Source organism: Colossoma macropomum, unplaced genomic scaffold (genome assembly GCF_904425465.1).
Source record: "Colossoma macropomum unplaced genomic scaffold, Colossoma_macropomum, whole genome shotgun sequence".
In the NCBI taxonomy this organism is placed as follows: Eukaryota; Metazoa; Chordata; class Actinopteri; order Characiformes; family Serrasalmidae; genus Colossoma; species Colossoma macropomum.
Genome location: NW_023494799.1, coordinates 7710764 through 7724960, shown reverse-complemented (window position 1 = coordinate 7724960; position 14197 = coordinate 7710764). Strand labels below are relative to the sequence as shown.

The following is a 14197-nucleotide window of genomic DNA, read 5'->3' as shown; positions in this document are numbered from 1 at the left end:
CAGCACTCATGCTGAAGCCCAACGAGCAAACAGGTGCTCTCAGATAGACAGAGTAGGTGGGCTGGGGAGTCAAACTTTCAGAGCAGTTTTGTTTTCAGTCACGAGGATGCCATATCAACACATAAACCCAGAAAAAAAATGTAAACAGTAACTAAAAAGGAGGGCTTTGGCCATGAGTGAGAGAAGTTGTTTGAGCAGGCCAGGAAATGGTGCTGACAAGGTGGTCTTCCATCAGGGAATGACACAAGGCACTGGGCCATGAGCCTGGAGAGACTCCAAAGAATGAAAACAACAACCCACCATCGCTTCCTTGGGAAACCACAGGCAGAACACCGTCCCATTGGTTTCCAATAGGATAACACATTTCAGCCTATTTCTTACTGCAGAGCACAGCTTCATTTATGCAAGATGGTCCAAACCTGGTTACTTTTGTGAAGTACTCCAGAACAGGACATATGACTGTCACTTCTCCACAAAGCTTGCTAAGCTAACAGGCCTGACAGCAAAATGACCTTGTGTCGTACATCTGGCTTGTGTGCAGAGTGGCATGAAATGGCATAAGTCTTTACAATCTGCTTCATTCAGGCCTTGTGCAAAACAAGGGCCGTCTTGCCACCCGCTGGACTGGAAGGACAGACGCTGAGATTCTGAAGACATCTTTGTGCAGAAGGCCTCTGGCAAAAAGTCGCCGGTGAATTTTACACCTGATTAGCAAACACATGCAAGCCACCTCACATATGCTGTGCACGCATAATAGATGCAAAGCACATGGAAGGGAACGGGGGAGCACTGCCTTTGATTTATCATGACTAGATGGACGGCAGTCACTGAGACATTCTAATATGGATGATATGGCCTCTTTTATCTCCTGCAACTAAAAGGTACAACAAGGTTTCTGTAATATGAACTGTGGCACAGAGCGAATTTATTACACCTCGAACACTCAGTCGTCCATGCAGCGGACCATCCACAGCGACCAGCGTCACAGCATCTAAATTGTCGTTATCAACAATTTGCAGGTTCTCCCATGTGATGGGTCTGGATTGACCCTCCAGTAGATCCAGTCCTATATAGAAAGAAGCATTATAATTATTAGAATCTGTAATAATGTAAAAATAAGAAAGTTAAAATGACCACTTAAATGAAAAATTTTACTTCAGGTTTGGATACAGTTCACATACCCAGATTCCAGGAGACTCGTGGAGCGTTTGTTTCTGCAGTGCGGATAGAGATGTGAACCATAATAGGAGCACTAGTTGCGAAGAAGCCATCAATAGCCTGAAACTCAACCTGTAAGACAGAGAAAGTGACTGAAACTAATTGTTTCCAAGAACCTTTATGGATGTTTATTAATGTGTAACTATTTTAGTATTTATTTTATTAAAACAAGCTTTTGATATTGTAATTTTTTATAATAAATTAATTGAAAAAAATAGATTGAACATCACAGAAGTATAGTGCATTTGCATTTATATACCTGCTTTGTTATTTCTCCACTGAGCATGATTCACTGTGGAAATATCTGGTTTTAAAACGACTACAGCGGCTATCAACACTATGAATATCAAAACTATCCTTTTTGTTCACCTCATAGTTTCTCCTATTGGTGTGGCTGCTGTTTGGTGGCTGGTATGCGATCTTCATCTCATTCAGGTCTTGCCAGGAGAAGGAGGAGACAGCCTTGGTGTGATCGTCCAAATGCGTGATGTAGCCCTCTGCGGGTGGCTTGGTCACATTAAAAACTAACTGGGCCTGAGGGGTCTCATCATCTTTGGCGTCCAGAGCGGCAGTGGTCATGGGGGTCAGGATGAACTGGTCCACCTCCAGGATGAACATGGACATGAAGGCAGCATGAGGAGGCTGGTTCTGCATGGCACCGTGGATCAAGACAGGTAGCCAAATGCTTTCAGCCTGACCAGCAAGAGGAAGAAAGATGCAGAATTAAAAGCGTTATCAATGAGCAGAAGCATCCAGAAGCACACATTTTGTTTATTTGTTGAAGAATATAAACTGCAAATATTATTCAACCTCTTAAACTGCAGGGTTCTTATTCAGTAGCTACAATAAATAATAACTATTATGTTAGTTATGAGTAGTCTATATGTATGAGCTTGCTAATTATTGTATAAAGCTGCTACTGTGATCTTTTACCTCAAGAAGAGCTCGAGTGGTTTGGTCCCGGAGCTCCACTCTAACGGGGACATAGTCAATCTCTGGGGAAGGAGGGCTGAGGTGCTGATACTTCAGACCTGAGGTAAGAAACTCACTGCAGCTGGTTTTCAGGAAGTGTACCTCTCTAGTATTGTGGACGCAGGCCTTATTTCCAGGGCAGGAGATAGCTGTTTCTCGACCTTGAGAACAAAAAAAAATGACAGCAGTTTCAGCCAAAGTATTTTGATTTGTAAAGCTGAAAGTGATTTTACAGTTGTTATCCTTCCTCAGTTCAATCACTGGATTTTAATTTTTAGCTTACAAAAAGATTCATGTGCTGTAACCTAAGCACCATATGCACGACTGATGCCTAAAACAGATGCTTCTTAACTTACTCAGACTTAATAGAGAGACGTCTATCCATATGTGAATGCAGAGTTGCCAAGACAGGAGGGGGCAATCAACAACAGTACACTGGTTTAATTAAAATACACCCGGAAAAAAGTGACGCCCTGAATTTTCTTGATTCAGATGTGCACGTCATTTCCACATGAATAGGCCTTAAAACATCAACAAAAATATTGCCAACTATGAGTAATCTAGAAGACAAAATTGTAATATATTTATTCATTTATATTCATTCATATTATTCATGTGGAAACAGTGTAGATGACTGAATCAAGTAAACTCAATGTATCAGTTTTTACTGCATATAATCAGAAGCCAGTGACAACACATAAATGAGTGAAAAAGGACATAGGCTTTGTTCTGCACACAGTGTCAATGCTGCACTACCTTTCCTTGGCCCAGTGATAGGCTCAGAGGCCTGGTCTGTCTGAGCTGGATCCTCTGTAACCATCTGACCCAGCATAGGGACACTGATCTCAGAGCTGAGGAGACGAACTGTACAGATCACGCTGGGCAGAGTTCTGAAGGTCAATACATTGCTGTCAATTGCATTGGAGAGGCCATAAAATGTTGGAACCACCAAAGGAATGCTCCCAAACTCAATCAGACTCTTCTGGGGTACCAACACCTGAACCTCCAACAGGAACGTCTCAGTGAATGTCTCTGAATCTGTGAACCTGGAAAAAAGCATGCCATCTGTAAATATGCACCTTTCTAAGCAATAGAAAGCATTAATTCACGCATGAAGATGAATCTAACTTCACGAAAATCCCTAAGCACCTATAGACTCTTAGCATGACCACATCCTCCTCCAGTAATGGGCTGCCATTATGGACATACTTCACCTCATCGGGGAGGAAGTGGCAGTCAAACACCTAAAAAACAAATCAGTGCCATTAGAAATAATAGAAATCATCTCTCACACAAAACACAGCACTGACGCAGGTTTATAGAGCTTTCAATTAAGAAAATAATCCACCCTGTATGTTTCATGAAGCATATCAAATATCAGCAGCCATTTTTGAGCTCATAGTAAAAGCAGATGTACCCAGCCTAACCCTTGAGGATCTGCCTTCCTACAGAGATTAGCTCCAACCCTGCTTCAGGAGACATACTCCTGTGGATATCTAATCTCTAGAGCTGTCAAAATGCATTGATGCTTTGTGATGCATTGATTAGAAGGTGTTGATTCAACAGCATTGATTTTGGAATGTTATAATTGATTATATGCTATTTATTTGACTACATTCAAATTTCTAAATCAATCCAAAATAATCAAACCTTAACTTAATAACCTCATAATAACTCAGATTGTCATTGCTGAGACACACTGAATATGTACCGAAACATAATTGAATTGATTTACATCCCAACTACCTTCCACACGGACTACATGCTCACTTAACCCCTTAAATGGCCAGGCCCCAAAGTTTTACTACGCACTTCTATAACCTAAGAATAGTTCAGCCAGTTTGCACTGAAGTCCCTGTAGTTACTGAATAATAAGCCTTAGTATGTAACAAGCCTCAGATTTCAACCCCTTAACAATCCAGGCTTATTACATACAAATGTTAATTATTCAGTAGTTACAGGGACTTCAATGCTAACTAATGGAGCTATTCTTAGCATATAGAAGTGTGTAATAATACCTTGGGCCCACCAGCGGGTCCACGGCTTATGTTCTCATGTTCCTGAAGTGTTTGATTAGCTGCACTAGTTGCACTAGATTAGGATTACTCCTGGTTGGTGGATCTCCATAAGCAAGTACTGCACTTTTGAGATACATTGCTTTATAAATCTGCCTTGCCTGTTGATCATATGTTAATGAGTGTTACATGGTCTTTACCTGTGGAGTAAGCTTCCCCACCCTTTGAGTCACAGGCTCGTTGAGCACTACCTCCACTTTGCATGCCTCTGAGCTCTCATCAGTATTGAACTGAAGCTCTTCTGTGGTCACCGATACACTCTGGCCTCTGATCACCTGGAGTCCAGATTTCACCCTCAGCACACTCTCTGTCTGGCCCAGGGGTAGGACATGGCTTAAGGTGACCAGCATCCATAAGAAGTCCACCACCTCCATTTGTTCAGTTTGCTTAGCTGGTTTTGTAAACACAAGGAACGATGTTGCAGAGATCCCAGAATGTTCATCAAGGACTCATTTCCATGTGTGTCTCATCAGAACCTAGGAAAAGAATGAGGTTAAAAGAAATCTCCAGCACTTTTCTACCTAGTTTGCCTGCCATGTTTGAAGCATCGGTTTCCACATCGGTTTCCCTGAAAAGAGCAGAAAATTTGTTAACTCAAAGTACACTTTTAACAGAAGCCAAATGCACCTGCCCATTGGCTTCTACTAGAAGCATGTTTTGAGTCATAGGGGTTTCTCTTTTTTTCTTTTTCTCACAAGAAAACTTTTGAAGTGGATTTGCTCTCTGCTTCTTAATGATCCAACGCAGTATGGGATGTGAAGCGTTAACTGAGCCTGTGCAAAATTACTAGGAATAAAATCCCAGGAGAGATCAAAGTAACATGAACAGCAGACGCCCTGTTACTCCAATTTCTGCCAGACACTAGAATGGCAACACAGCCACAGGTGCTACATACCTAGGACAGTGGTGTGTGTAAGGAACTAAGAGTAGTAAGCTTTAAATGAATGGACGCTTTGGCCGTGGCTGTTTCTAGTGAGTCATTCAGGTAAATCAAAAACATGCTTTCGTGCCTTGTGATAATCTTACCTCACAGAGAAAATATTTTGCCCCCAAAAGCCTTTCTGAGATGTTTTGACACTTGGCAGGGGGGCAAACTGATAGTAGAATCGAAAGGCAAACATGAAAAGGATTTCAGAGTTTAAATCCCTCTCCAAAGTGATGATTAGAAAACTATGGGATATCTAGCATATTAGAACAAGGCCCAGCGCCACATGTGCACTCCTGATGGGTAAACAGAAACTTGTAAACTTGAAAACATGTTCAGACAAATCAGGCTGCATTAGAAACACACAGGGCAAACCCTGCTGTTTCCTGAGGACACAATAAAAACGGCTCAAAGATGTAAACCCATAAACTGCTATTTGTCTCATTAGGAAAGGAGGCTGTAAAATTGAGTGAGGATTTGCAGTGGAACCTGTAGTCTGAGTGCGTTATCAGTCAGAAACACAGTAAGGCTAGGCATGGAAAGCATGGAGGTATTGTTACATACCTGCTACAGCTGGGTCTCTTCTTGTGGCCTTCTCTGCAGCGTCTTCGCGGAGAGCTAGCAGTGTAAGAATCTTGTCAGCTCAACCTTCGTGAAAGAGGGCATCCAGCCGTCAGCCTAACAGGACCACCATGGCTCATTACAAAAGAAAGCAAACAAAGAGGGAAAGAAAGAAAGATAAAGAAAACAAAAGAGGGCTGACACGTCTGTTGAAGACTGCCCCACTGCCAGAGTGAAGCAGCACCACGCAGCAGCAGGGGAGAGAGAGAGGGAGAGGGAGAGAGAAAGAGAGGGAGAGAGAGAAGAGAGGAAAAAAGTTAGACCTCCAAACACAGGAAATGTGCAGAGAAGTTCCAAGAGTTTTTACTCCTCTGTTGCTGCACTCACAAACCCAGATGTTCTTATTCCCTAAAGGAGGCAAGCCTCAGACCCCACTGCTCTGAGAGAGAGAGAGAGAAAGAGAGAGACAGAGAGAAAGAGAGAGAGAAACAGGGAAAGGAAAAGAAGTTTGTGGTTTATGTGTGTTCAGGTGCTCTGAGAGACACAGCTCTGAGTGAGTTTTCCATTTTTAAGCAGTTTGAAAAGGCAGACCTGTTAGCTGAGTGTAAGTATGTGTGTACGTACCAGAGACTTTGATGTTTTATGGCATTCAGTGCTTCCTGGAAGGAAACGGGTGCTACATGTGGGGGAAATGGAGAGAAAGGGCTGTAACACAAAGGGCTATGACACACACACACACACACACACACTCTCTTTCTACCCCCAACAGACACACACACACAAAAACACTTTTAGCATAACATCAAACTGATGGTAGACTTTTTGAGTGGAGAAAGCTTGGAGAAGAACTGCAACCAGAGTGCACTAAGGCTACTGTAAAGCATAGAGGTGGAAACAAAGTTTTTGGCTGTTTTTCTTACAGTGAAGTCAGTAAAACCCCAAAAAAACAATGGTCTAAAACTCAACAGCTGTGTTTCGAAATAATACTTTGTCAAAAAGAAAATTAAAGTCTCAGAATGGTCTGTTTAATATTATGGCCACTTGATTTGACATGTTGTTTAACACAATGGACTTTAATGACCCACATCATACATTTTTCTTGCATTTAATTTTTCCTCTGAGCACCATTTATGACATTTGTATAGTTTTATGTACCAAAAAGAGTCATAATTCATTTTTACATGAACATTTTCAAACCCTTATTTTATCCCTCGGATTTAAACAGGCTGTGTTTGTTCCTGCACCTTTAAGAAGAGTAATATATGTAAATCACATGGTGTTTTGAATGTTCTGATTGGTTGCCCTTTTTTGGGCTTTATTTAAAAGCACTCTGTATAACTCCAGTGTGAGTGGATAGGGATAAACTACTGTGCACTGTTTATGAATATATGTAAATGTGTTGGTTTTTGTGACATCACAAAAACAGTGAGTTTATGTGTAAAATGGGCTGTTTCTGCACCTTAGTTTCCATTTATGGACTGTATGAAATTAGGATATTTTGATACTTTAACAGTGATTACATACCAAATGAAACGCAAAGTGAGGAAAATTAATTTTTCTATGACACGGGCCCTTTAATACATTTTAAGTATGGCACAAATGTGTCAATATGTTTTGGGCAGACACAAAATTCTCCACACACACACACACACACACACACACACACACACACAGACTCCAGACTCCGCAACATGCATTCACAGTCTCAACCCCCAACACACACAGGGTCTGTCTCTCACCCTTGGTTGACCTGTGAGACAAAGGCATTTCCCCCCTGCTGTGCGGCCCAGCTCGGCTGAGTGGAGGCTAATGAAGTTCCTGCACTGTCTGCTCCGGCTCTCTCCGTACAGGGCTAAGAGGCGCGCTTCCACACTCAGCTTCCCTCAGAAAACAACAGAGAAATGCAGCAACAAAAAAAAAAAACACACATTTACTACTGTTGTTTCCAATTTACAATGAAAATGTGTCAAGTGGAACCAAAAAGTATTTTTTACTGTCAAGAGCCACTTTCTGCTCCCGAAACAATTAAAAACGTTCAATGGTTGGTTTTTCAAAGATCCATTTTTGCTTGCTGCCACAAATAACTGCTTTTGGTTCAATAAAGAGCTCATAAAAAAGATTCAGATAAGAGCTCCTAGTGATTCTTCAGGGTTCCTTACGGAGCTGAATGATTCCTCCAAGAACCAAAACCACAATGTTCTTCAGATTCAAATGATTTTAATAGCTTTGCAATGAAACCAAACCTAAACCTTAATGTAAAGGATTTGCAGGAGTGACCAGACTAAACAAGGCCGAATTCAAAATAGCTTATTGATTTATAAGCTCAAAAGCAAAAAAGTTGTGTAAGCCATTCAAGTGACATAATAGCTAGCTGCTTCAGTGGCTAACATAATATTAGATACCATTGTAGCTAACCTATAGCTAACTTATTAGCCAGCTAATAGTAATACTGTAGCGTTGGCGCAGAATAAGCCAGTAACGGGATGCTACAATACTTTTAGCATTAGCCTGCAAATTAGCTAGCTAGCTTTTTAACTCAATAGGCTAACTTTAATTTTTCTGCCACAATTGTCTGCACAGTCCTAGCAAATTATCATATATCATGAAGTAAGTTTGTAAATGTTAGCAATAGTCTGTGAAACCTCACTTACGAAGGTTCATCCACCCACGTTTCAGTAAGTGAAGTGAAGCAACGGATGGCGTTTAAACCTGCAGTACTGTTTCCATTTGAACTTTCGATGGAAGCTCCAAATATCAAATAAAATCACTGAAATCGGCATATAAGTTTGTACACGTGATTAAGTGGATAACTTTTTTATTTGGGTTAAAAAAAGATAAATACTGATGGAAATGTATTTACAGAATAAATAATGTAAATACAAATAGAGTCAAATCACATGATAGCTCACTCACTTCCTTATTACACTTATTTGTTTTGAGCCAGTGCATTTGCCAGAGAAAACATAAATAAATCTCTGTCAACTCACTCCATTCGTCTGAAGTTTTTACAGACAAGACACAGAGAGTTTATTCTCTTGTACAGAGCTGATGGAAACTCTGTCTTATTCACATATTTTTGCGACAGCTTAATGAAAACCTGACTAAAGTGAATATATTTCAAATATTGTCAGGTAACATCCCTTTCATGCATGATGTCAGAAACAACAGCAATGCAACAATTGTCTAAAAAAGCTACCAAAAGTTACTCTCAATAAGGCCTTACAAGGGAAAAAAGAATAACATTAGACATGTTTTTAAAATTACATTTTTAAAAAAAAAACACATAAAGTACAGTTTGTACAAAGTAGGGGCAAAAACAGTCACCTCTTTAATGCATGGTGTCCATGCATATGCTTTGATAAAAGTGATATTTGTATGCTTTACTGCAAGTTATACTGACTGACAGATATTCAATGTCCACTTTAATAACCTTCTAACACTTTGATCATGAGAGGTGATTAAGAAAGAAGAACACATTTTGTGTAGTGTTTTGTTTATGCATGTTGGGCCTGTAAAATAGCATTGCTGAAAGAAAACTTATTCAGTCATTTTGGACATTTTCTATTGGCCATTCACCTTGAACTTTTCACACAATGTAAAAAGTGCTGGTGCTGTCAAATAATGTAAACAATAAAATGCTGACAGTTTGCTATCTTGCTAAGAGAAAAAGAGAGATTATTGGATATACAGCTCATTTTAATTTTAATTATGAATATGAAGGGGTTTCATTCTGAGTGAATCATTATACATATCACAATGTCCAGACTTTATACTATAACAGTGCTTAAAGAAACCACAGATTCTTTGCTGTATGAGTTTTAGGGCCTGTCTGGCTCTTCAACAAATTCCTCCCTAATACCACCCTGTGTGTTTTCCACGTCTGGCTTTGGTGTTGGGCAGATCCAACTTTGACCAGAGGTGTTTTTGAGCTTTTGTACATATACCCACAGCCCCCAGAGAGCGCAAGTGATATAGCATATGCTGCAAGGAAAACAAACCTTGTTGACATGGCCTAGTTTGAGCTTTCTGTTTTCTGCTAACGACAACTCCATTTACAGGCCGGCTAATGTTCACTTTCAGTAGATCTGTGCTGGGGTTTCTGGCCCCATTCTTTTCAACTGTTTTGCCCAAAAATTTCCCTTTACCCAACATGTAACTGATCAGCCAAGATATGATTAGTGTACAAAGTTTTTTTCTTTTTAGTTGAGCCCTGGAGTGACGAGGCTAATGAAGCTAACAAGTAATGGATGCTTATAACATAGCACAAACTAAACGCCTACATCATCATACTCTTGATGAAATGTTACTACATGCAAGCTAACACGCTGCGCTCTGAATTGCCTAGCAACATCACCAAAATACCCCACACAAACCAGCAAAATTTGTCAAATGTAGTGCTTGAGTGATTTTAGCAGTAGTAGCCTATATTATCAGTAATACTGAAGTTTAATAGTTGATTTACTTTAATGCAATGTCATTAAGGCTAACAACATTAGCTTGCTTGTAGCATGTACATAGCATTATTTGCGTTATGACTGCTAAACAATGTTATAATTCAGAGGACACTGTGGCGCTCAGGGGAAAAGTGTATGTAGAACAAAAGAACGAACATTTGGAACATTTATGGTTACTACAGGGCGCAATATGCAGTTCACATTTCCAAAAAAGGAAAGCTGCTTAGTTCCTAACATGAGCTACACAATAGTCACGTTTACATGAACCCTAATAGTCCGTTAATAATCTGACTAATAGCTCAATCGGAGAAGAATACGTCCATGTAAACACTTTAATCTGAATAGACTGGCCAACTGAGGTCGTTCAGAATACAATTTCTATCCGATTGAACGAGGTAGGTAATCTTGTAAATAATCCGTTAAATAGAAGAGTAATAGCCATGTAAACGCCTGTATCTGATTACATTCCCAATCGGAACATGTAAGTATGTTCTGCGCATGTGCGTCACGTCATAGTGAAAGTTTATAACGTTCAACATGGCGGAGCAGAAACTGGTCTGCAGAGGAGACAAAGTTTATGCTTTGAACTGAAAAAGATGGTGGGACGGGCGTCCAGCTTATGTGTCTCAGGACACGACGTCTTCCGCTTGCCCTTCTTTAAGTACATATAAAGTATGTTTTCCTGGGTCTGACATAATACTAAAGTAATTCAAAAAACAAGCACCGCTTAATGCTGCTAGTCTCACTCTGACTGGACTCATGTGATACTCGTCATTTTAACGTTTACAGTAAATGTTACTCTATGCATGCGCATTATTTGGCTTGGATTACTTGTAGTGTGCATGTAATCTGAGATTGAGCAGAGTGTGCACATAAACACCTCAGTCTTAATCTATAATCGGAGTGTATTCAATCGGATTGGCAAAAATCTTTGCATGTAAACACAGCCAATCATGGACAACTTCAGAAGTAGCCTTAGTAGCTTCAGAGCAAGCAAACTTCAGACTTTAATTGTGTCTTGACTGATCTACTACATTTAGGGTAAGGGGGGAAAACTGTGTAAATTAGATTTTAATAGAACTATCACTTTAATGCAAGCACATACACTTATTAACTTAGTGCTGCAGTAAATGTGCAACATAGCCAATTACAGCACATCAAACTAAATGGTGTTTTATGTTGTCTTCTGCTAATTGACTGCAACCAGTAAATGGCAGTAAGAAAAGCCACAGAGCTGAAGTCTCTGAGAAGACACACACACGCACACACACACACACACACACACACACACACACACACACACGCACACACACACACACTCTCACACGCTAATACACACTGAGTCAGTGAGCAGTAAGTGCTCGTGATTAACAGATTCAGGGGGCTACGCAGGCAGGGCTGATGGCACCGGCATGTCAGCTCTAATTAATCCAGTGTTGCATCCAATCAGGAATGTGTTGAGGCATGTTTAACGAGACGCTGACACAAAACACTGACATTTGTTTCCTGCACTGGCTGAGCTACTGCCTTAAATTAGTTTCCCTTTGCTCTACTACTTTCAAGGTGTCCCTGACAGAGTCTCAGGGCGTCAGTAATCCTCATACTGCAAAGAGAACTCTCTATCTGCTGTTTTCTGCTCTTCAGGATAGTTTTCTGTTTGAACACAGTGTTTCCTGGATTGATGTAGCACATGTTCAAAAGTTCAGAAGCGAAGCCTAAATATTTATTGAAACTAAATTTATGATAAATTTATAATTGCTTGGCTTTAACATTAAAGAATAAATCGGGCTACATTCTCAGTTTTTAAAATTTTCGATAACAGAGGACTTTTTGGAGTGTTCATCTCAGACAGTCTACATGTCGAAATTATTCACTGACTGATCTGCACACTGTTGCTTAAAAAATGACTACAGAAGAAATACGACATAAATCTGTGACGTGAACTCTGCAAAAGTTTACACTCATTACACTGCATGGGCCAAAGTATCCACATCTCATCTGAACAAATGAGGTCAAACTCTCATCCAGGCATTTTTACTTGACTATACTTTTTTATGCATAAAGTAAATAAAGAAATATTACCCAACTTTATTTTCCTTGCATGTACTTGAGAAAGTTTTACACAGTCGCCTAGCTCTGACTTTTCATCTGTGTGAATTCATTTGACACTGTCAGTGAATTGAGAGGATGCCAGGAACTACAGCAGGCTTTAGCTTTAATCCTATCTGAAGTGCCCACTCACTGCTGATGCGTTCTGACTGCTACCCTTTCACATTCAGACTCTAGAAGAGGGAAAGCATGGCACCACGCTGGCCGAGTGCCCACCTAGGCCCGGGGCACCTGTCAGAGTTGGGCCTTTAACTTTTCTCTGGCTCAGAGTCCATCAATCCCCTCCACCCACCCTTGATGGAATCGTAAGCCCCCTGGTCCAGAGAGTGTTGAACCAACAGGTGGAGGTATTTTTAAAAGATTACCACACACAAAATGTGATGCGTTTAATTTACTTGATTTAAACATGTACCAATTACACATAAATAAAACATATCAGCACAATGTGTTTCAGTTTACTCACTTTTGGTGCTAAATTTGTTAATGTAATGTATTTTATGCATGTAGAGAAGATGTTTACATTCAAGTAAAGCCTATGTATCACTCCTTTCGTTCCACGCTAGAAAAATGGTAGAATGCTTGTTATGTGAAATTTATTTATTGGTGCAATGCTTCTCACAATAGAGTTAACAGAGTACAGAAAGTGAAAGTAAATAAAACACTCATTGCCTAATATTACTAATGTTGGAGCACCACAAAGATGTGTAAGTTCCTCATTTCTCATTGCATTGTGCACAAATTATTGTTAAGCTCAGGAACCAAATCATTTTGTTTTGAAATATTCTGATGATTCTACACTGTTAGAAATCAAGTTTCTGTGCAGGTACATTTTCCATTTATCAAGGTACAAACAATGGAAATGTTCCCTCAAAGGTGCGACAATGGTTTTAAGGTCCAACTGTGAACCATAAATACGTTTTTTCTTGGTGGAAAAGCTCATATTTGTACCTTTTCATCCCCTAATGTTTTAAAACAGAACAATAAAATAAAAAGCCTGGAGACGAGACGGGGTGTGTGGAGTCAATACAACTAGAAAAATATCATTTCAATGGATTATGGTACAGTTATGTTCCCTGACTAAAGATACTGAGATGTAGCCTTGAGGGGACCATCCCAGTGACAAGAGGGGCACTGCCCCAGTGACAGTTTAGTACCTTTTTTCTGAAAGTGTATGTTATTAGCTCTGTTGGCAGATAAGGATGGTATTAATCTATTTCAACAGTGTGTTAACAGGTTTGGTCTCTCTTCTGACTCATATCCACCTCCTTTAAGAGTTCATAATCAGGAAATTGAGCAGGTTTTGTCCAATAAATGCCTTTCGTGTACATATAGATGCAATGCTATCATGGAACAGTCATACTGATCTGTCTGCAGTAAGGTACAGCAATGTGTTCATTTTCTCCATAGGTTAAGAACTTTTGGGGCTAATAATCAGATTTTATTTTTGCTTTACACTACAGTGATGCAGAGAGTGATACGATACTGTGAAACAGCATGGTATAGGTGTCGTACGGTGAAATTAAAGACAAGATTGCTTAGAATGACAAGAATTTGTTCCAAATTCTAGAGGATGGTTTTACAACAGTATGTAAAGTATGGAAAAAGTTTAGAAAGATTAGTATGTAGTATTTTGTCTGATCCATCACATGTGCTATATAGTGAATACAACATTTTGCCTTCAAATAGATGGTTTAAAGTACCGTCTATTAAATCATGAGGAACTCTTTTATTCCAGTCAGTTGTAATACTTCATATAAGGAGTGAACTGTTTAGATAAGCACACACATGGCAACATATACACTTATTACGCGGTATTAGGGCTTGTTGGGAGCATTGTGGAATTTGAGATGGTACTGTAATGCGTATTGTTGGGATTTGTTGTA

The 14197-nt window shown here is 39.8% G+C and overlaps 1 protein-coding gene across 2 annotated transcripts in view; it reads right to left on the bottom strand.

Moving 5' to 3' along the window:
- frem1b (Fras1 related extracellular matrix 1b) overlaps positions 1-6201 on the bottom strand; it is a 33013-nt gene extending 26812 nt beyond the window's left edge. The window contains exons 1-8 of one of the 2 annotated variants that reach the window (XM_036586687.1): positions 5755-6201; positions 4406-4741; positions 3340-3434; positions 2947-3236; positions 2152-2351; positions 1588-1911; positions 1182-1290; positions 935-1066 (exon numbers count right to left, since the gene is read on the bottom strand). In XM_036586687.1, the coding sequence (XP_036442580.1) occupies positions 935-1066; positions 1182-1290; positions 1588-1911; positions 2152-2351; positions 2947-3236; positions 3340-3434; positions 4406-4639 (1384 nt within the window). In that variant the 5' untranslated portion in view covers positions 4640-4741; positions 5755-6201. The remainder of the gene's footprint in view (positions 1-934; positions 1067-1181; positions 1291-1587; positions 1912-2151; positions 2352-2946; positions 3237-3339; positions 3435-4405; positions 4742-5754) is intronic. The other variant, XM_036586688.1, reaches the window with a different exon arrangement.
- Positions 6202-14197: the final 7996 nt, after the last annotated feature.